Source organism: Rhodamnia argentea, chromosome 3 (assembly GCF_020921035.1).
Source record: "Rhodamnia argentea isolate NSW1041297 chromosome 3, ASM2092103v1, whole genome shotgun sequence".
NCBI lineage: Eukaryota > Viridiplantae > Streptophyta > Magnoliopsida > Myrtales > Myrtaceae > Rhodamnia > Rhodamnia argentea.
In genome coordinates, this window is record NC_063152.1 from 31,885,677 (window position 1) to 31,907,832 (window position 22,156).

At 39.9% G+C, this 22,156-nt stretch overlaps 3 protein-coding genes across 5 annotated transcripts; 1 reads left to right on the top strand and 2 right to left on the bottom strand.

Moving 5' to 3' along the window:
- Positions 1 to 9,730: 9,730 nt before the first annotated feature.
- LOC115746522 (transcription factor EGL1-like) lies at positions 9,731 to 13,592 on the top strand. Of its 3 annotated transcripts, none has more exons than XM_030682321.2 (8): positions 9,731 to 10,360; positions 10,936 to 11,196; positions 11,344 to 11,440; positions 11,596 to 11,610; positions 11,792 to 11,848; positions 11,958 to 12,788; positions 12,891 to 13,334; positions 13,470 to 13,592. In XM_030682321.2, the coding sequence occupies exons 1-8, from the start codon at positions 10,227 to 10,229 to the stop codon at positions 13,545 to 13,547; spliced, it is 1,917 nt and encodes a 638-aa protein (XP_030538181.1). In that variant the 5' UTR covers positions 9,731 to 10,226; the 3' UTR covers positions 13,548 to 13,592. The 3 variants fall into 3 exon arrangements, with proteins under 3 accessions (XP_030538181.1, XP_030538182.1, XP_048132645.1); XM_030682322.2 differs by having other exon boundaries at positions 12,897 to 13,334; XM_048276688.1 differs by having other exon boundaries at positions 10,239 to 10,360; positions 10,754 to 11,196.
- Positions 13,593 to 16,389: 2,797 nt separating this feature from the next.
- Positions 16,390 to 17,877, bottom strand: LOC115746463 (gibberellin 20-oxidase-like protein). The gene is made up of 2 exons (XM_030682225.2): positions 17,522 to 17,877; positions 16,390 to 17,430 (listed from the first exon to the last, which is right to left on the bottom strand). Exons 1-2 carry the CDS (start codon positions 17,875 to 17,877, stop codon positions 16,806 to 16,808), a joined length of 981 nt encoding a protein of 326 aa, XP_030538085.1. The 3' UTR covers positions 16,390 to 16,805.
- A 636-nt stretch (positions 17,878 to 18,513) lies between these two features.
- Positions 18,514 to 21,594, bottom strand: LOC115746462 (GMP synthase [glutamine-hydrolyzing]). The gene is made up of 6 exons (XM_030682224.2): positions 20,901 to 21,594; positions 20,193 to 20,443; positions 19,728 to 20,103; positions 19,510 to 19,641; positions 19,246 to 19,421; positions 18,514 to 18,898 (listed from the first exon to the last, which is right to left on the bottom strand). Exons 1-6 carry the CDS (start codon positions 21,444 to 21,446, stop codon positions 18,775 to 18,777), a joined length of 1,605 nt encoding a protein of 534 aa, XP_030538084.2. The 5' UTR covers positions 21,447 to 21,594; the 3' UTR covers positions 18,514 to 18,774.
- Positions 21,595 to 22,156: the final 562 nt, after the last annotated feature.

A 22,156-nucleotide genomic window follows, 5' to 3' on the forward strand; every position in this document is an offset into this window, starting at 1 on the left:
TTTCTTTTTCGTTATTTTTTGCAGTATCATAGCAATCCTAACCATCAATTTCAAGATTAAGACACATTTAAGAAACATACTTACAAAACTTTAACATTTTGCTTGTAGATTACATACACATGTATAACATTTTGCTTCAAGATGGCATACCAACATGTAACTCTGAGACTTCATGGCCCGCACTCAGAGCGAGGCATTTGCCTAAAGCAAAAAGCATCAAGCCGAGACCTTCGGATCAGTAACATGTTAGGACTGTGGCATATACGAGGGGAGGTTGGGATGCCTCGCCTTCAAGGTCAGAACGGCCATTGCTGCTTCGATCGAAGGCCTAGAGTTAACGGTGGGATGAGCACACCAGAGCCCCAATACCATCAAGGCTTTCGCCTGTCTCTTGTTGAAATCTTTGCCGAGCCTCGAGTCCACGGCATTGAGCAACTTCCCATGCCCATAATGCTCCCAAACCCACTTTACAAGGGCATGTTGGACTTGGTCTGCTCGTGCCGACTCCACAGCACGTCTCCCACATACTATCTCCAGAAGGACGACTCCAAAACTGTAAACATTAGATTCCTTATTTGCCTTACCTATTTCACAATACTCTAGAGCCGCATAACCCCATGTTCCTATCATTTCAGTTGTTTTTCACCCTTTGGCATGGTCCACTAGCCTAGCCAAGCCGAAATCTCCTAATTTGCCTCCGACGTTTCATCCAACATGGCGTTACTGGATTTTATATCCCTGTGGATCACACATTGCTTACAATCTCTATGCAGGTAGTGCAGCCCCGAGGCTAATCCCATAGCAATGTTGTACCTCCTTTCCCATGTCGACAAGGTGCTTTCCATAAGCAGATGATCCTCCAAGCTACCATGTTTCATGAATTCGTAAACCAGGGCGAAGTTATTTGCCTCGTGAAAGCAGCCTATAAGTTGCACCAAGTTTCTGTGCCTAAGCTGGCTTAAGGACCTCATCTCCGACACTTACTCCTATCTCCCTTGGCCTAAAACTGAGTTCATCACCTTCACAGCGACCACTGTGCGATCGTCTCCTGTTTGCCCTTTATAAACTACCCCAAAACCTCCTTTCCCCAGAATCCTATCATCTGCAAAAGAATTGGTCGCGGTCGTCAATTCTTGATAGGAGAACCTCTTAGGTCCATTGAACTACTCGAGCTCGTGTTAATTTCACTCCTTGCTTGCCTGCTTCCTCCACATTATTTCCCTCTGGCAAATCCGCCGCCGAAATGGTTTCCCTAGCAAGAGTTGATGCTGAACGTAAATCGGGCCGTGAAATCCAACACATTCCCAGTGGCATCGTCCCAAAGGTCCACTTTTGAGGAATACATAGCTTGGCCGCATTCCCTGTGGGTGCTCCAGTTCCGCTGGCTTACATATAGGTAAGGAGACACTACAAAGGCATTCCCTTGAATGTCTAGGAGCTTGAGGCTCTCAGAGCCAAAGGATCAAAAATTGAAAAATATGTTCTCAAGGTGTGTAGCTGAAGCCGAAAAGGGTTTGAGCAAAGAGTCATCAAGGGTAGTACTAACGTGGAGCTGATCTTTATGTCTTCCAAAGCTTTTCATGTTGGATGTTCTTGATGTTTGGCGGATCTGGTTACTGCTTGCGAACTCTAAGCGTCGTGCAGTGCCGGCGTGGGCAGTTTAACATCTTCATCACTCTCGGCTGCGCAGCTGTCTGTGATAAAACAGAAGACGTGGTTAGAGTGACGATGATCGCCTCGGTGCGCCCGACTCGATAAAGAACGGCAGCATTTAGAGACTATCGATGTGAAAGCAAATTAAAAATAATGAAGGGCATCATCGACAGATAATGGGGGTCCATGACATTGTAATGAGTCAAAAGTCTTTCTATAATCATTCGACCACAAAAAAAAAAAAAAAAGCCTTTCTATAATCCATCTAATGAAATGCTTTAACAGTAGACCATGCCTTTGTCTTAATCTAATAGCTTAAGCTTTTAAATCATTTGGTAGTAATCTCGCATGGGATCGGAGCTTGATGTCCTGAGTTCAAATCTTCCATGTTCTTATTTGCCTCCTCAAGTGCATATTTCAACACTTTGTGCTAAGACCAAACTCCAACCTCCATATAAGGGGAGTGTTAGAATATTTAAATAACAGATCACATATTTATTTAATAGCTTAAACTTTTAAACAATTGGCATAGTCTCACGAAATCTCACATGATATCAGAATAAGATGTCATAAGTTCAAATATTCCATGCCCTTATTTTCCTCCCTAATTGAATTTTTTTGTGCTTTAGATAAAGACCAAAGTACAGCCTCCCCAATTGCATATTTTCATGTTTAGATAAAGACCAAAGTACAGCCTCCCCAATTGCATATTTTCATGCTTTAGACAAAGACCAATGTGCATCCAAGTGTGGTCATATAACAATGAGTCAACTCCTTCTAGGTGCAACCCGTGAGATTAGTGAATTGGCAGAACTCTCGGTCACTTTGATAAGTGTCAATTAACTATTGATTAAAAAATAATCCCTTATACTGTTTGAAATAATTAGCAAATAAAAAATATCTTCATTATCGATAAAAATTTATGTCTAACATTTTAGTGAACAATGAGAATTCTTTTCATTCATTTTCTGTTGCAAACGACATAAGCCATTGTTTTTAGGACAATATTTTTCAAACCATTCATTTTTTGTAAAATAAATGTCGTATAAGCTTTTATACTTACTTTTATATAAAATTACCAGTCTAAATTATGGTGACCCGCTAATTTTTTTAAAATTAAGTCACCCAATAGTTCTGGGTTTTCAACTCTCATTTAATTGTTCATTTTAAATTAGCAACTTCTTAATTGAGTTACCAACTTTTATTTGTCTTTTAGCATTTTAGAGAATACTAGCCTAAATTAGTATGACTCATAAGTGTTTTCCCTTTGAATTACCATAAATAATTGGCTATCGACTCTTGCTTAAGCTACTTCCCCACGTTAATTTATTTTCTTTTAATTTTGCAAATTGTATTTATCAATTACACAGTTTTATTTGTTTCTATTACCAGCTCTTCTTAAAATAACAGGCCTTAATTACGTTGACTTACTAGTTTTTATGCCAACTCTTGTTTGAGTTACTTATTAAGTTCTTTCTTTTATTAACCAACTTTTCTTAGCTTTATCAACTTTTTATTTACATTTCTTAACCTCACTTTAAATTTACCAAAGGTTATATGAAATTACTTACTTTAATTTAAGTGATTTAATTTATACACTCCATCTAAGTGTTGGTGTGTGGTTCATACTCCCCATCAACAGGAAAGAACGGGGATCCTCTACTAAATATATCCCTAGTTTAACGTTAAAACAAGATAAATCTTGAATCTCGATTTCTATTTCTCGATTTTACACTCTATTTCATTGTGGACATATGAGAAGATGAAGAAGGATTCTAGACGAAGCTACAAAGCCTTTATCAGAACAAGTCGCTTGTGACAGGGTTGTTTTCGCAAAAGCGATGCACAATCTTTGGATGAGTGAAGGTGATTCTTTTTTTGCATACTTAAATGAGTTTAATACTATCTCTAGGCAACTTGCATCTATTGATGTTAATTTACATGAGGAGGATAAAGCATGTACCTTGTTGTGTCCACTACCCAACTCATCGGAACATATAATTGTTTCAATTGGCACTAGTGTTAGTTCGTTATCCTTTGAGAACGTTGTACTGATTTATTGTCCGAGGAGATGAGGAGAGCATGTTCCCATAATGCGATGAATGAGGCCCTTTTCGTAAGAGGAAGGAACAGTGAATGATCCAAATCCATAGTTGGTGACAAGACTAAAGAAAGGTCTAAAAGCTAAGATCAATTCGAAATAAAATGTTGGAAGTGTGGAAAAGCTGGACCCTTGAAGAAGGATTGCAAAAGTAAGAGTGTAGGTCCAGAGAAGTGAGATAAGGCACTATCGTCTAGTACAAAGAAAGATGATTACGGTAGCACGGGAGACACGTATCTCGTCCGCAACTCATCTCAGCTTGACCACAGTGGATGGATAATTCATACTAGAGCATATTTTCATATAATGCCTCATAGAGATTGGTTCTATTGCTATGAGACACATCGGGGAGGTAAAGTGCAAATAAGATTCCTTATCTTACCGGGAATCTTATCTTTGCAAGTATTCATGCAAGTTAACCATGGATCTATGTTGATTGCTAGAGGTGAACGGTATGAAAAATTGTGGAAATTATTGAAAAGCACGGTGATTAGTGGTAAAAGTTATATCTTAGAATAGGTGGAAGAAGATCCTGCAATGTTATGGTATCGAAGATTGGGTCATATTAGTGAGAAAGGACTGGTGACCTTTTCTTTATAAATGATGGCGGATGCAATCCCAACATGTTCTATGGATTTCGAATTTTGTGAATATTTTCTACATGGAAAACATAATCGGGTATCTTTTGAATTCATAGGAGGGAGAGTGAAAGAAATTCCAAATTTGATCCACAATAACATCTTCGGTCCTACACCAACAGCATCTTTTGGAAAATCAATATATTATGTTTCTTTTACTAACGATATTTCTAGATATGTGAGGAGTTTATTTCTTGTATAGGAAAGATGATGCGTTTGAAAAGTTTCGCCAGTTCAAAGCTTTGGTGAAAAATTAATTTGAAAGAAAATTGCGAACTAACAATGGAAGAGGATTTTGTTCAATGAAATTTAATCAATTTTGTGCAACTAGTGTCATTACAAGGCAAAAAACAACACCCTAACACCACAATAGAATGGCGTGGTAGAGAGGCTTAATCGATCTCTCATGGAGAAGGCAATGAGTATGCTAAGTGGTGTAAGCTTAGCAATTGAATTTTGGACGGAAGCAGTCCCCACCACATGCTATCTAAACCAATTGTGTCAATTATGTCATAAACCTTTTTCATATTTTGCCAATTTAGTTCATTCGGCTAATTTTGGCCGAAAGTCGATGACCCGGATGCTAGTTGTCCTATGTTGTATGGCCGGTGTTAGCGTAGATATTTTTAAAAATGTTATAATATTTTCTTCAAATTTTTTATTTTTTTTTTCTTCTCCTTCCCTTCATTACTTTTTCTTTTTTATTTTTCCCTCCTTTGGCCATCGCAAGCCTCATTGATGGCTAGCGAAGGTTGACGGCCTTAGGCTACCCTTGCTAGTTTCGGGCAAGGACCGACCTTACCCAATCCGGCAAGGGCGGCCCTCGCCAAGCTAAGCTCGAGTGTCCCTCGTCCGAGGCCATTAACCTCAACGGGCCAATGCACGAGGCCCTACATTGGCCAAGTAGAAGGAAAAAGGAAAAAAAAAGACAAAGAAAAGAAGAGAAAAGGAGAAAAAAGTAAAAGTAAAGAAAGAAAAGCCAAGAAAAGAACTAGATTAATAAAAAAAAATCCAAAATATCATAAATAAATAAAAATTTGTCCATGTCAACCCCATTGTCCCACATAAAACGGCCGGTGTCCACATTAGTGATTTCCTGTTTAAAATTGATCGGATGAACTCAATTGGTAAAATGTAAAAAGATTTTAGATACAATTGACACAATTAAAAGGTTTAGAATTGAATCAACAAAAATGTAATAGATTTATATTTTTCAAACAATTTCGTTCAAAAGAGAGATCAAGAGTAATTAAAGCTAGCTAAACTAGTTTTTTCTAGGGGTGAGCAAAAAAGACCGCCCGGACCGAATCGGGACCGATGGTCCGATTTCCGATTTTAGGGGGATCCGGTCCGGTTCTCGATTCCTAAAATTGGAACCAGTGATGTGGTGGTCCGGTTCCCAGGTCCGGGGCCCAAGACCGAACATGTCCTTTTTTCTAAATTTTTTTTTTTAAATGAACCTAACATTTACTTATTGTTTAGATTTAGGTCCTTTAGGGTTTCTTTGCTTCATTTCAGCGTAGCGCCGCAAATATTTTTTTCTTACCTCCCATGTCCAGTCTCTACTTCTCTCTCTACACAGACGAGTCCCGAGTCATCCCACCGCTTGTCTCGCCTCGGACTTCATTGGCACCGTCTGCAACCAAGTCACTAGTGGACGAGTTCAATCTGGAGCTGCCAATTGAAGAGGTCTTGACTCCGCCAAGCTCGTGCTATACCGACCCTTGTTTCCTAGACCTCAAGCTCGATCACGTCTTCTATCAAAGTGTGCATCCACTTTTCGAAACTGCGGAACGGAAACCCTTGGAATCACCCTCGAATCAGACCGGACCAACGGTCCGGTCCTATTCCCGGTTCCGAGGGTGGCATGTCCGGTCCACGGTTCCAAAAAGTGGAAACCGGGTCCGGTTCCCTAATTTTTATGGAAGCCGGACCGGATCGGGAACCGCTCATCCCTGGCTTTTTCTATTCAATCTTAGTCGTTTTATACGTCAAAGAAAAGTGTGGGCAGTTGAGAGACTTCGGAACCGACAAGAAGAGGTTTATAATCAATTGACAATGCTAGTCATCCTCGGTAAAAGCAAAAGAAAACTAGACTAGAATCACTCTATAATTCTTTTAGCTACATCGACACGTACGCGAAAACACCAATGCGAGAAATCTTCTAAGAAAGTAAAAAGAGGATCACAAATACATTCGTAAAATAAATTCATCCAAGAGAGATCACGCGTAATTCATATCTTATGTATTTTGAATGCGACATATTTCAAACTTTATGTAAATATTGATACATAAATTCGTGTATATGATTCTCCTTTCTGCAATTTAAATATTTTTTTTTTAGTTTTAGGAAAAGCAAAGCAAAATACTGTTGCTACACTTATCAATGAACAAACACTTTTAATTCTAAATCTGTGCATTACTCCTCTAGAAGCCTCAGATAAACAAAGATATTTAATTCTTAAGAAATTACCGAAGCGTATGAAAAACTGCCAACATTGTTGGCCCAAAAAAAAAACGCAATCCAATTTTTTGCGTGAATTTACACTTTCGTAACAAGTTTTAGGACTTCTAACACACTTATCCCATTATAAAACTAAAGAACACAGCCTGTTCTTGTAAAGACGGCTGGTTCTTTTTCCAAAGAAGAAGAAGAAGAGTCCGTCCATGAGAGTGACGACGATTCGAAGAAGCATACGAAGAGGACAAAGACAGATTGACAAAGAATTGGGCTAGCGATGATGACGATGTTGAGTATGATCGCCAGATTTGGGCAAGGGACCACCTCGCCTATAAGATTGAACAGGCTTTAACACTCTTCGATTGTTTAGATGTAATTCACAAGAAAGATAATTCCAACATATATATATATATATATAAGAGCTAAATTCAAAAAAGGAAACCAACTCAAATAGCAAAACTACTTGCACTAGGAAAATTTCTTTTTCAAACTCAAACTCGAGACATATTTTTAGCAAAAACATTTCTTGCATTATGTCCTTCTTTTCTTAAATTACCCTGCTTGGAAAATATATTTCTAGTAATCACCAACAGATAGAAATCGAGGGATGGCTTTGCTAACATAACAGTTTTTGAATAACTGTGAAAATAACAATATATTGTGAGCCGCAAATTCTTGAAGGAGTAGACTTCACAATAATTCTAATTATTTCTTGTGACTAACAACATGATGTTAATTTTACAGTGGATTGAGTACTGTTGCGTAATCGTTTCTAATCGAGGAATTGATGATCGTTCGAGGAGTCCAAGCCGTGAAAACCCATAATCTCTTGCGTGGATAGTAATAATCGTTGGATGGTAATTACAATCCGTCTAAAACAAGCGGCTTGGAACGTCTCCAATGTGGAACCTTCGCAAACAAATTTTACTTCGAGCTGGTCAAAACGAAAATTACTAACCCTTTTTTTTTTTTTTTGTGGTCAAAAGGGGCACTGGTGATGATGCAATGGCGTTCGTGATATGTACGACCGCTTCTCCCAAACCAGTTGCCAATTTCGTTACTCCTAACGGGCGTCTCGTCAATCCTCAGGAGTTAGGACAAGGGTCGTCGAAGACGACCGGCGGCCAGGTCGAGCTGATTATCGTCGAAACGACTTCGACTATTTCGGATTCTAGTAGCTTCTTCGAGAGTCGTTTCCTCGAGAAAATAATAATAATAATCAGAGGATATACCGTCGGAGTAAAGACAACGTTACAAAAGCAGTCTCATCTGCCTTTTCGAGGATTTTGTGCCATGTTAGAAATGATAAGGATCTCCGACCAAAAAAAAAAAAAAAAAAGAAATGATAAGGATCTGGGAAGGGCGTGATGAGACAGAGCGATTCGATTGCACTTGGGAAAAACAGTGGAATCATCTCCAAATTCTTCATTTAGTCCAGCAGATCTTTCATAAAAAAGGCCAGCGGCTAAAATTGTTTTTCATTACTCTATTTGATGCTTTTGAATCTTGATAAACCCAAGTTGCAGTACATAAAATTCAGATTACGAAACTCACTCGATTTACCATGGCTTCAAGAAATTAATAGAACTCACTTGCCCGAGTTTGTAATATACGGATACATCTACCTGTTGGCTTGAGCTTTTGGATTGAAACTTTATATGGCATCGAAGCTCAGGCCAAGTAGTTCGAATCCCGGTGCTCTTCTCTCGAACTCATTGCTCGTGTTGAGCTCACAATAAGGGACGCACATAAATTAGGGGCGTTGCGGAAATTATAAACCGAGCCGAGCCATGAACGCGTAAGTATAATCACCCTTCATCTATTTCTTAAATTTTTAGGTGGGTTTTTCATATGTAATTCAACTTAAGTTAAGGACTTAGGATTTTTCACCGCACCTACATATGCAAAAATTGTCACATATGCTTATATGGGAACTCGATTTTTTCCGGTCTCATCTGCACCGAGGATGCATTTGTTTCGAGAAAAATTCCATGATAAAGGAAAATACTTTCTAGGAAATTATTTTTCAGAAAAATATTTCCCTTTTTCAGATTAGGAAATTCATTTTCCCAATTCTAAGCATGCATTATTTTCTTTAACCGTAGGTGGTCTTCCGTCAATCAATAATTCCCAGTAAACTAAACATGTGAAAGTCCGAAAATGCAATTTCGCAAAAGATTCTTTTTGATCAAATAAACGCGCCTTTGAGTTGAGTCGGATCTCATATATATGACTTGAATTTGGAGAATAAGATAGATCGGATTTGGGACGTAGCGAACGGACGCACGCAACATCCTCTCGATCTACGACCAATCTATTTCTGGTCTTTTGCTTGTTATAATCTACCAAATCCCACTTACGCCAAATCCAAAAGTTGAATGACCCGAACAAAAAAATAAAAAAAAAAAATTAAATCATGACGACTCTCTGCAAATGCTTTAAATGCTCATCAGACCACTCTTCCCCGAAGTCTCACCAGTCACCACCTCCATTTCTCTCTCTCTCTCTTCTGAGACTCTGAGAACTCCAAAGCTTTAACATGTACGTAAATGGTGTTCACTTCTGTTCTAACTTTTGAAGCTCTCTCTCTCTCTCTCTCTCTGTGTGGAATGAGCTTGCTTTTTTCTCTTTATCGTGTTTTGGGCGGTGGAAAAAGACTAGCAAAACCAGCATCAAAAGAAAGAGAGCGAGTGAGTGACCGAGGTCTCGTTGTAGGGCCAAGTGTTTCAGTTCCATTGTCTTGCCTCTTTTTTTACTCTTTTTTGTTTTTGCCTCGTGAAGAAGAATTGGCTATTGGGTTGGTTCTCAATTTGGTTTTCAGAATTCAACAACTCCAAAAAGGCTAAGCGATCTTCAGTTCACCCCACGCTGCTCTGCCACCATTAATGGCTCTGCCTTATCTTGAGCATGTGTGACTTGATGAGGCCTCGTAACTCAGCATGAGATCTTGTTTCCAGAACATTGTCCTGTGAGAAGATATAGTTTCCTTTCTCCATTTTCTGTTTTTCCTTTCTTAATTTTTTCTTCCTATCCCATTCTTGGTTTAGGAAAAAAAAAAACTTTTTTTCTTGGGAATTTAGTAACCGAGCTCAGCTTTTGAAAGCTACCCGTGTCATTGCCTTTCTGGTCCATCATTACACAATCTGAGGTGATTATACGCATTTGTGGTAACTGAAAAAACTTCATTTGCATAGAATGAAGGGCAAAAGAAAGTAGTGAAAAAACAATGTTTTCTGGTGTGGAGAGTGAAGGAGACAGCAGAACAAATTTTTCATATTCATATACGCATCTGTTTAATTGAGGTTGGGAATTTCATATTCATACTTATTTATTTAGTTTTGGTTTGTGGGGGTGTGGGGGTGTCAACAAGAAGATGTTGGAAATCTCAGCTGGAGTCCAACACCAGGGGACAATCAGAGAGCACTTAAAGGAACAGCTTGCTCTTGCTGTGAGGAATATCCAATGGACCTATGCAATCTTCTGGTCAATTTCAGCTGCACAACCAGGGTATGCTAGCAGCCACATCTCTGCTCTTGTACATTTTTGTTGTGAAATATTTTCATGCATAAGCTTCTATCTGAGGTTGCTTGTTCCCCTGAATTTCAGAGTCAATGCAGTTAGTAGGTCTAGTTTAGGATTTGACTATCGGTGCTTGCCCGCTTAACTCAGAGGTTAGAGCATTGAATCTGTAATGCAATCACTATTGATTCCAACAGCTGGCTTTTTCGATTTTCAGTTTTAGAGTTGCATTCCCATGGTCATATCAGCTTGGTTTTTCCCTTATTTGGCATTCATATTAGCTTTCTTAGGTTCTTTCGTATACAGATTAGCTTCTTGAATTTCTGTTCATAATTGCAATTGTCATGCCTACAAGATCAAAATCTTCCTCTGCGTCGCCAGGTACACATGTGCGCGTGTAGGTGGTTCTTAACGCAGAATATGAATATTACCAGTTCAGCAGATATTTAACCAATTTTTGGTTCTGAGTTAGCCTTTTCTTGGCTTGCCTTGAGAAATGAGAACTATAGTGGTTTGAGACTCATCATGTTTCTTCTAGCTGAAAAATGTTGAGTTTCATGCAGGGTACTGGAATGGGGTGGCGGGTACTATAATGGCGACATAAAGACCAGGAGGACGACTCAAGCTATAGAACTCGGTGGAGGAGACCATACGGACTTGCATAGAAGCGAACAGCTAAGAGAACTATATGAATCCCTCTCTGGGAGCAAATCCAATCCACAACCTAGTAGAAGGCCTTCGGTTGCATTGTCCCCAGAAGATCTTGCCGATACGGAGTGGTATTACTTGGTTTGTATGTCCTTCATATTCAACATTGGCCAATGGTAAATTCCTTTCTCACAAGTAGTGAATACTTAGACTGCTCGACACCGTGTTATGACTTTTTCTCTTTCCTATTCCAATTTGCGAGCAGCTTGGGTTCAACACTCACCAGTTCGCGAATAATGATTCTTCGCTACATTAACCTGCAGTTTGCCGGGACAAAGTTTAGCAACTGGTAAACTGATTTGGCTATGCAATGCACACTGTGCAGATAGCAAAGTGTTCAGTCGGTCTCTGCTTGCTAAGGTTGGTGATGATCTTACTTGAGAAGCATTGTTAAACGTTAAAAGTTTGTCATCATTTGACAGCCTATGCACTTATGTTGGCTGGTGGAATCTGACATTCCCTTACTGTGCCGATATTGTTCTGTGATTCGGGGATTCAACGACCGTATTCTTCAGAGCGCATCAATTCAGGTATTATATTTGTTCACAAAATGTTTCTAGCTAGCTTTTGATTACTTTCACTTAGAGTCCGTACCACTGACGATGAAACGATTCCAACACGTAAGAAGAACCACTGCTTTTTAATTTGGACAGTTTTAAAGTCTCTTCTTGACTAGATAACTCTCCTTATATCCTCTTTTTCGCTTTTCAGACTGTTGTGTGCTTCCAGTTTTTAGATGGCATCATTGAGCTAGGCACAACCGAACTGGTATAGCGTCGCACCCCTTCAGTATGGTTTCTTCAGAATTTTGAAGTTGCAAATGCAGAGGAAATCTAAACCAAGTTTCCTTATTTTTCGTTTTTAACTGTTTTGGAAGGTCTTGGAAGATCCTAATCTCATTCGACATGTCAAAACATCCCTCTTGAAGTCTTCAGACTTAAAAGGCTCTGAGAAACCCGACCCTTGTGCTATAGATAATAGAAGTAAATTGTTTGATCGAGCAATTTTCGACACCGGATTGATTTCAGGAGAAGCAGAGGAAGGAATAACTTCACTTAATACCGGTTCGAATGGGCTTGAGCCGAACCAACAACTTGACGACTCTTGTATTATTGGAGAATTAAATGGGGTTGCTTCGCAATTACAAAGTTGGCAGATCCAGAAAGATGAGTTCAGTTACCTCATCCATCAATCCGGAAATTCCAGAGACTCTATTTCGCAATCCTTCTTAGAAACTGGAACTTCCATTTCAATTCCTAATCTTGAGAAGTCCAAAGATCATTGGACAGAAGACCTTCAAGAATGCAATAACGAAGAACTAGACAGGGTAGACCTCCGAGGGGATGGTTTGCACTACCGGACCATTCTTTCATCCATATTGGAAACCTCCAACCAATTAAGGTCAAGATCTCATTGTGAATGCGGTGAACCAGAGTCAAGTTTCATAGGTTGGAAGAAAGGACAGCTCAAATGCCACAGAGCAAAAGGTGTTCCACAGAAGTTGCTGAAGAGGATCTTGCTCGAAGTACCTCAGCTGCATGCAAGGAGCATGCTTGACTTTTCGGGAGCAGGTTGCAAGAGAGATGGGATTTGGATGGCTTTGAAAGATGAACTCAGTCCAGACCGTAATCTATCTGGAAGTAGGCAAAATGAAAAGATAAGCGAGCAGTTTTGTGTTCTTAACGCGGTCGTCCCATCAGTGAAAAAGGTACGTACATTTATATGCCTTTTAACATGGAAAGACAATGATCTCTTCATCATCCTATCGGCACTAGCTAAGTCATTCGAATGATTGTTGCGGTATCGCATGATCCAGGTTGACAAAGTATCGATACTAGATGACACAATCGAGTATGTAAAGGAGCTTCAGAGAAGGGTGGAAGAGTTGCAGTCGAGCAGGATATCGAGTGAATTATTGGCAATTTCCGGAGGAAAACCCCAAGAAAGTACAGAGAGGACATCTGATAACTGTGGCAATCTTAGGACGGGTCTCGGCAAGCAGCCAGTAGCTAAAAAAAGGAAAGCTCACAACTATGACATGACAGATACAGATTCCAATTATCTCAGAGATGGTCCAATTGACAACTTAAGTGTTAGTGTGAATGATGAGGACGTTCTAATTGAGATGAGGTGTGTTTGGAGGGAAGGAGTAATCCTTGAGATAATTGAAGCTTTGAGCCATTCCAGTTTGGATTCTCACTCGGTTCAGTCATCGACCAGCGATGGTATTCTTTCTGTGACCATCAAATCCAAGGTATAGAGCAGGATTGGATTGTGACATTATGTACTTTCATGTTTAGTCCAGATAATACAAAGATAATAAGACAGGTAGCAAAATAAACCACCGATCCCCCAGCAAGGATTAACGTCTTCTATTATCATCTTGCAGCTGCAGAGATCAACAACAACAAAGACGACAGCTGCATCGATCAAACAAGCGCTTCAGGGAGTTGCTCAGAAATGCTGAAGATCATTCCCTCACTGATATATCCCTAGGATAGCTCGACCGGTTGAAAAAGCATAATCATTTTGAGAAGTCGATACTGATGTTCTTCCTGATGGGATAGTCTAATAAATCGAGAATGCATTTTTCGGAAATATCAAGTTCATTCTTTCAGGGCCAGAATGAAGAGTTGTGCCTATCTCAGATCAGTGTCTATTCCTTCTAATGAGCTTTCACTGATATATTTTGAGCAGAGACTTGGAGGAAGAACCACTTCAACCCTTGTCAGGCTTTGTCATATGAGAGTTGACATTATAGAGAAATTACTCATCATGCAATGCATCTTTGCTTGAGAAGGTGAAACAATCAGAAACCCAACTCACAAAAAAAAAACAAAAGAGGGAAAAACTAGAAGTTAATCAGAAGAAGAACCAGAGACTCTGGAAAAAGCATCAAGATTAGGGCTAAGTGGAGGGGATAAAATATTATAATGGAGGCTTTATGGAAAGGCAAGAAAGATAGCTCCTTCCAAGACGTGTTCGTCCATAAATCATATTTCAGTCTCATCCTTTTCGGCCCCTCACATCGTTATCTAATTGAGCACATGCACAGTGCTTATTAAGCGGGGTACGGTGCTCATAAGCTAGTTAATAAGCTGCAAAGAACAGGCCAACATCGCAAGAATTGAAACTCCAATAACTCACTCCAGGCATGGGTTGCTACCATACTATTCTACTTGGCGATAGTTATGCAAAGATGACGTAGAGTTTACCTTCCCCACCTTCATCCTTCAAGTTGAGAGAAATTATTTTTTCTTCCCTTCATCTAAAGGGAATACCCCTAAACTTTACGTCCTAAAGTTCGGAAGAAATAGTTTAAGAACTTGTTTAAGTCCAATATCGTAATCTCATTGAGCACACGCTTTAACAGAGGCCAAAGAAAAATGTTCCATCCTAAAATCTTTTCAAAGTAAGGATTGATATAGCAAAAAAATTCAAATTGATATACGTGTGATAAATTTACCTCAAACTAATTTTCTGATTACCAAAAACCTCGATACACGTGATAAATTTATCTCAAACTGATTTTCTGACAATAAAAAATCCCAAATTAATACACACGTGATAAATTTACCCTTTGTTAGTTTTTGTTAAATTGGTTTAATAACACTAAAAACCTCAAACGATACACCCTTCAATTGCTACGTGTCATACAACTGAACAATTTGATAGTAAAATTTAATGAAAACTAATAGAGAGTAAATTTATATATACTAATTTAGGATTTTTGGTGATCAAAAAATTAAATTGAGATAAATTTATCACAAGTGTATCAAGTTAGAGTTCTTCGTGGTATTAGCCTTTAAACTAATGCAAGATTGCTTTCGACAATTGGACAAAGGACAGAAACATCGAGGAAAAAAGACAAACCAAAGAGAGAGGAGAATGCATTGGAGATGAGTATGAATACCAAACCTAAAGAAGATGATTGGGGCTGATGATATTCTATAGTAAAGCCCTCCTTCCTTTAATTAGATAGTAAAGTAACGTGTTCTTGCTTTATGCAAATGTCGGCTTGAAGTGGTCAAAAACCTCCAGCAGACATAATCAAGACCCCGGTGTGGAAAAAGATAGACAAGCCCATCTTCATGAGGTTAAAGCAAATATTTTTTGTACAGTAGCAGCACTATTGTTTGATTAAAGTTCTTCCTCATGTCCATCATTATGCGCTTCAGGTGAACCAGAAAAAGTAGGTAGAGCCGGAAAACTTAAATTTAGCCGGTGGTTTTCTCGTCCGTCCTTTGTCCGAGTCATTACCGTAATCCGATGATTGAAATGACTCCAATTACAGACTAGTTCCAGAACGCGGGAAATCGCCAGCTCATTTGACATAAGCATGCAACTAAGAACTTCATTGAGATGGTCTGTACTCTGTACTGGTTCCCTTCACTTTACTTAATTCATACACCAAGTAATCTGGGAAAGAAAATTCCTGCTTCTCGTAGGAAGCAGCTAAGAAAAATACGGTGTAATAGACATGAGAGACGAAACCTTTGTCGAGCCAACCAACTATAAACAGAAACAGTTGGGAGTAAGCAACCTTAGTATGCAGGCAGAGAGATTATAGCGTTGCTATATGTTAAATTACCACACACTAGATTCTTCCGAATTTTATTTTTTTTTCCTCTGTGGATAGTGAAGAAGGGGAAGAAAGGCATACTGATGGGAACATTTCTACATGAAGTTCCAAAACAAATCTCCCAGGAACTTCACTCTTGCCCCACCATATCGAAACTGCAGACATATGAAGGGTGCAATGTCTTCTGTGGCTAACAAAGTTGTACAATCAAGAGGACAGTAGTAGAATCAAGCAAGTTAGAAATAGGTAAATCGTCAATCAAAAGGAGGGCAGGGCGGCAGGGATTGAGAAAGCCAATGCTTCAGTAGCCACACCCTCGAGGATTATTGCTCTAGCTCAACATCTTGAAGTGCTTTTGCAGAAAGCAATGTCAGTGAAGCAAGAACTAGCATTTGCAATTCATTCTAATAGTGATGAAGCAAGAAGTTCCAGATCATAATACAATCACCATCACCTATCCTATGAGAACTCTCTGAGACATCCTTCAATAATGATCATAGGCCACTCTCACAAGGACAAACACCCCATCTCTTCGAATTTTTGTTACACCACATAATTCTTGACCATTTTCAAAATAGAGATGCTTCAGGAGGGTGTGCAGAATGAGTATGCCACATTATCACTAAAGCTCCACCGCTAAAGCAATTAAGTACGTCAGGAAAACAAGCGAAAAAGTGTAGGGCCATTACCTCCACTAGATAAATAATAAATAATCCAAGCGCACAAGAAATAAACTGCATTCGTTGAATTCCCTCTCAACAGAATGCAATATCGACAGTACATGTTTCGTCTTTTCTCCTTTCAAACTACCAACTAGCACATTTGGCACAAAATCCCCTACAAGGCTACATTTAGTTTCAATGGACATCGCTCTCCTGCTCTTCCCATGTCAAGTATAAGCCAAACACTGATACAAATCATAAAACAAAACCACACCAATTCCAGACACAAAGAGACAACCTTAATTACTGCTTTTGAAACAAGGAAAGGGGGCAGGAAGGAGTGGAAGCAATCTGAACATCACTGCAGAGCAATTTCACTATCATCTGCCATCTTTGGCAGCAGAGTAGGGAAAACCAAGAACATATGATTATCAATAGCAAATTCACCAAACAGAATCACATCTCACATGTTAAACAGTACTCATAGCATTGTAGTGACTGTTGCTTGAATTTTAACACCTGCAAAATCCTTGACAGTGTATCCAATTTTCTCAAACTTTCCTTCCTCGTTACTCTCCCTAAATTTCAGATAGTCAGCACAGACGAATGACTTGTAAATCCTTGCGTTACCTTTCCCCACAACATCATCAGGTGCCAATATCACCTTCTCATCCTCAAAACACCAAAAGAAAGCCAGAGAACGTCGGTTGACTGGTTGCTTAAGAACAACTCGGTGTTCAGATGACCTAAACCTTCCATTGCTCCAAGCCTGCATCAGATCTCCAATATTAACCACCAAAGATCCCTTGCAAGGGTCTATATTCAACCACTCCCCTTCCTTGGATCTCATCTGAAGCCCACCAATCTCATCTTGATATACCAGTGTTATGCAACTCATATCAGTATGCATTCCAAGTCCTTCAACCTCTTTTTCTTTTACATTTTCAGGTGGCGAATAATTCACAATCCTCAAATAACCATGACAATTGCTGAATTCTGTCTTGTAATACTTCCGTTCGTAAACATCGCCCAAGCACTTCAACAGAACTTCTATAACTATCTTTGCCACATCAATCATCTTGCTTCCATACTCTTGCAAAACATTGCTGGCAGAACAAAAGCAAAGAAACCAAATTCAAAAACAAAATAGTGCATGATAAAAAGGCAGAGAAAGACCAAAGGTGGAACTTAAGTTACCTTATTTCACGATTTTGTGAGCCAAAAAGTTCATCAGCAGAAGCCTTTGCAGAGGCCATAAAGTTGGGTCCAGAAACTCGCAAACTTTCAAAGTATGGAGATGCTATAAAACGAGGAGTATAGGTCTGGACTGATGATGATGGGCCTAGTTTAAGTTTCAATTCCTGGGGAAGGCTGAATATATGCTCCGATAGCAAACAAAGCTCGCTGAATATACTTTCAGGTATACCATGATTGGCAACATAAAAAAATCCCCATTCTTGACATGCTTGAGAGAGTGCAGAGAGGAAGGTGGACTCTACAGGTTGAGACAAATCAAGAACAGGAAGTTGAAAGGAAATTTTGGATTTGGTCATTATTACAACAGAAGATCACACGGGTACTTCAGCTAGCTAGGAATGTAGGCACATAGGGTGGCTACTTATAGAGTAGGGTGCCCAAGATAAGAATTTTATGTATCAAAATTGTCATTCGTTGCTTTAAGTAAGTTTCAAATGCAATAATGATGAGCAATCATTAAAAACCTTTCAAGTCGTCAATTGCCACACTCCAACATCACGTGGTAGGAATAAAACCACAAAGGCTACCATAATTTGTAGCCTAGACCAGGGGTCATAAATGGAATGAGAGTTAGTTACTGTCAGTTTTTTTCACTACTTCAAAAGGAGAAACTTTAGCGAAGTTCACTATTAACACAATAGTGGTAGGGACAGGTCATACTGATTACCCACCATAAAAATAGCCGAGGATACACTGTACTATCACTGAAAAAAGCAAGCAGTAAGATTTGCCAGAATAAAAAAAGTAGAAAGGAGTTCAACCCCTATCTCAGCAGCAATAATACACAGGATGAGAGCAGGTACTGGTGCTAGTAAAGCCTTTAGTATTGCTTTATTATAATTAGTCGTCAGGCAAGCTTCGATCAGTAACGCACATATGCCTCGAAGTTATTTTAAAATCAGGCAGATACGCCTTGCAATATGCACCGCATATCTGGATAAGAGTTCAGCAAACCAATCTGCCATTTCACAAACCGAGTACCAGCAACAAGTTATAAAGACTATGCATACCAAAGATTTTTTTTTAGAACTTTGTGCCATTTTCCTACACCATCTCAAAACTCTACCTCTAAAAGCATGAGAGCACGTCACATAAATTTCCCCTAGTTACTTGGAAAATTTATGTCCCAAAAATCTGCATTCAAATCTGATCATAAATATTATGAATCCGGACAAGTTCCATGCATAATGGTATCACTCCCACTCAATTGTTGATGGAGGCTTCGATGTGATGTCCAGAACAACTCTATTGACACCTCGAACACTGTTGCATATCTTTCGTGATACGTGGTCAAGGAACTTGTGATCAAATTGATACCTGAAATTGTTTGCAATTGACATATAAGCACTCAGCATTCCGAAAAGAAAATACCGACAAGAAGACTCAGGAGATACGAGGCCCCAGTGCCCTTTAATAAAGACCGTCATCCAGATAAGCAAGAAAAAGGCAAAGAAATTGGTGAAACACACATACACGTGTAAAAGATCTAGAACAATAAATATCAGAGCAACAAAAATGCAAAAGATGCCAACATAGTTAGTGGACTTTACAAGTCATTATTCAATCCTAGAGACAAGCTTCCCACAATACGACCTGGTAAGATGACATTCTTTTCCGAAGACAAGAAAGAAGTATGACATGCCCTAAAGGAACAGACTGCTTACCAATCTGCTGTCATTCCGTCTTGACTTGTTACAGCTCTAAGAGCAACAACATGAGAATGCGTCCTTTGATCACCCTGAACTCCAACAGACCTTACTGGAAGAAACACAGCAAAGGCTTGCCAAATTGTATCATAAAGTCCAGCATCCTTAATTGATTGAATAAATATTTCATCCACCTTTAGAAAACAAAACAAGAAGACAAAGGTTATGCCTTTGATGTGAATAAAGTGGAGAAGCATTTGTGACATGCCTAACACCACATACCTGGCGAAGGATGTCTAAGGCATTATCTTTAGTTATGTCACCCAAAACTCGAACTGCAAGGCCAGGACCAGGAAATGGGTGACGCTTAAGAAACCCTTCAGGAACATCTAATATCTTTCCAAGTTGACGAACCTTAAGAGAGATAAATAAAGCAGGTTAAAAACCAGACAAGTCAGAACAAAACTAAGGACAATCCACAAGCCAAGAAGAAATAATGCCTCGTCCTTGAATAGAAGCTTAAGCGGTTCGATCAGCTTCAATTTCATATCCTTGGGAAGTCCTCCAACATTGTGATGACTCTTAATTGTGTGCGAGTGTGACCTTCCACTCCCTGGGGGAGGACATGATTCGATCACATCGGGATATAAAGTCCCTTGGACCAAGTATGCAGGTTTCTTCCCAAGTTTCTTCTCCAGATCGTGGGCAAAAGCATCGAAGATGCAAATAAATTCCTTTCCAATTATCTTCCTCTTAACCTCAGGGTCTTCTACACCCTTTAACTTGCTAAGGAACTGCTCAGTAGCATCAACACAAGTAACTGGCAAGTGTAGATCTCTTTCAAAGGTTTCCATGACACGCTCCTGCTCCTTGTACCTATAGGAAGCAAAGATACAAAGTAAGGCAGAGGACATAAAATGGCAAGAACACACAAAAGATTTCCCCGAAAAGGGGGCTCAACTCACCTCAGAAGACCATTGTCAACAAAAACACAATGAAGCCTCTCTCCAATAGCCTTGTGAACAAGAGTTGCAGCAACTGTTGAATCAACACCTCCAGATAATGCGCAAATGACATGATCTTCAGACCCCACTGTGCCCTTTATCACTTTAATCTCTTCATCCATTACATTTTCCATCTTCCACCCTGCGGTGACTCCACAGATGTCAAAAAGAAAGTAGCGCAGTGTTTCCATTCCTTCAGGTGAGTGAGTAACCTGCACCATATTCAACAGCCAACATTTATAAGGAGAGACATGTGACGATCTCAAAATCCAGTCACAACTCGGCAGCAAGAGAAAACCATCAAGTTCAAGCCTAATCAGTCACATCTACTAAATGCTTTAATTAACCAAATCGCACAAGAAAACAATTCTCATTTTGAGGAAGATAGCAACGAAATTCACATAAAATTTGCACAAATTAGGCTGTACAACAAGCTGCCTCCCACTTCCATCGAACTTAATTAAACCCGGCGTGAACTCACGAACCAATAACCCAAATTCTAGGCTTCCATCAATTAAATCTTATAGATCTTTGTGAAAAATCTTTTGCATTGTGAACCAGAAAACCAAAAAGAACAACAAAGCAAAATTAACTGCCGTCGCCGCCATAAATCAAATGCAAAACAAAATTTTTCACAACAGAAACCAAAAATCAGAATCAAAACCAAACCTCAGGATGATACTGGAGCCCATAGAACCTCCTCCCTCGGCTCTCAACGGCCGCCACCGTCCCCTGCTGGCTCCGTGCAACAACTTCAAATCCCTCGGGCAATCTCACCACCTCATCCCCATGACTCATCCACACAGTCTGCCTATCCCCCAGGCGCTTCGTCCCGAAAAGCCCCGAATTCTTCTCCACCTTGATCTCCATCCTCCCATACTCCTGCTTTTCCCCGACCCTAACCTCCCCTCCCAACCTCTGAACAATCAGCTGCAGTCCGTAGCAAATCCCCAGCACATGCACCCCATTACTCTCGGCCCACTCGGCGAACCCCTCGGGGAAGCTCGGCGAGTCGGCCGTGTGGACGGAGTGGGGCCCGCCGGAGAGGATCACCACGCGCGGGTTGTAGTCGGTGATGGTCTTGAGCTGCGCGGTGCCGGAGATGCAGAGGGAGAAGACCGAGAGGCTCCGGATCCGGCGCGTGATGAGGTGGGTGTACTGGGAGCCGTAGTCGAGGATGAGGACGAGGTCCGATTGGCCTTCTTTGGCGTCCATTTTGGGGAGGGTAGGGTTATGGAATTCGCGGCGGCGGCGGCGGCGGCGGCGGCGGCGGTGGAGGAGGAGGCGGGAGTTCAGGCCTTGAAGGGTTTAGGCAGAGAGAAAGATGCTAGGGTCTTAGTGGCGTTTGGCGGGAAGTGACGCCATGAACCTGTAATAGGGGAAAAAGAAGTAGGGATATATCTTTCTAAATTTGAGATTTTTTTTAAGTCGAATTAATTTTTTTAACTGGACACGTGGCAGGAAAGAAGATATTCTTATGAAGATAATCTATGGAAAATCTATGGAATTCCCAGCTTTTTAGCCTAGCAAATGCAAACTGGGTGGCTATAGCCCAGAGACAAAATGCCCTTCCTTCGAATTGGCTACGTTTGGTCTTGAATAAGATATAAAACGTAGGAATTTTGTAATATCATATTCATCATTTGGTGAATTACAGTAATAAATTTGGATATTTTCACATCGTATCGTGTCCATTGTGTGATATAAACATGGACAGAACTTTTGATCCAAACCTCGCAAAGTCGCCATGGACACAACTTTTTGTCCAAACATTGCGGAGTCAAGCATGTTGACTTCCGTGAGTATGCCATTTAGTTACAATCTTCCTTCAATCAGGTTTATTTAGCGGTGATTCATGAGAGATTCTTATCATTTATGTTTGTGCGTTTTCGAGGTTCATTTTGCAATGATATGCATTTCTTACC

Bases quoted from the DNA above. Each gene is read 5' to 3' on its own strand.
- LOC115746462 (XM_030682224.2), bottom strand. From the start codon at position 21,446: ATGGACGCCAAAGAAGGCCAATCGGACCTCGTCCTCATCCTCGACTAC. The intron at 19,422-19,509 runs GTATGTGGTGTT...TGTTTTCTAAAG, and splicing joins CCTTAGACATCCTTCGCCAG to GTGGATGAAATATTTATTCA. The intron at 18,899-19,245 runs GTAAGCAGTCTG...AAACAATTTCAG, and splicing joins GACGGAATGACAGCAGATTG to GTATCAATTTGATCACAAGT.
- LOC115746522 (XM_030682321.2), top strand. From the start codon at position 10,227: ATGTTGGAAATCTCAGCTGGAGTCCAACACCAGGGGACAATCAGAGAG. The intron at 11,849-11,957 runs GTATAGCGTCGC...CTGTTTTGGAAG, and splicing joins AGCTAGGCACAACCGAACTG to GTCTTGGAAGATCCTAATCT. The intron at 13,335-13,469 runs GTATAGAGCAGG...ATCATCTTGCAG, and splicing joins CTGTGACCATCAAATCCAAG to CTGCAGAGATCAACAACAAC.
- LOC115746463 (XM_030682225.2), bottom strand. From the start codon at position 17,877: ATGACCAAATCCAAAATTTCCTTTCAACTTCCTGTTCTTGATTTGTCT. The intron at 17,431-17,521 runs GTAACTTAAGTT...TTGTTCTGCCAG, and splicing joins TCACAAAATCGTGAAATAAG to CAATGTTTTGCAAGAGTATG.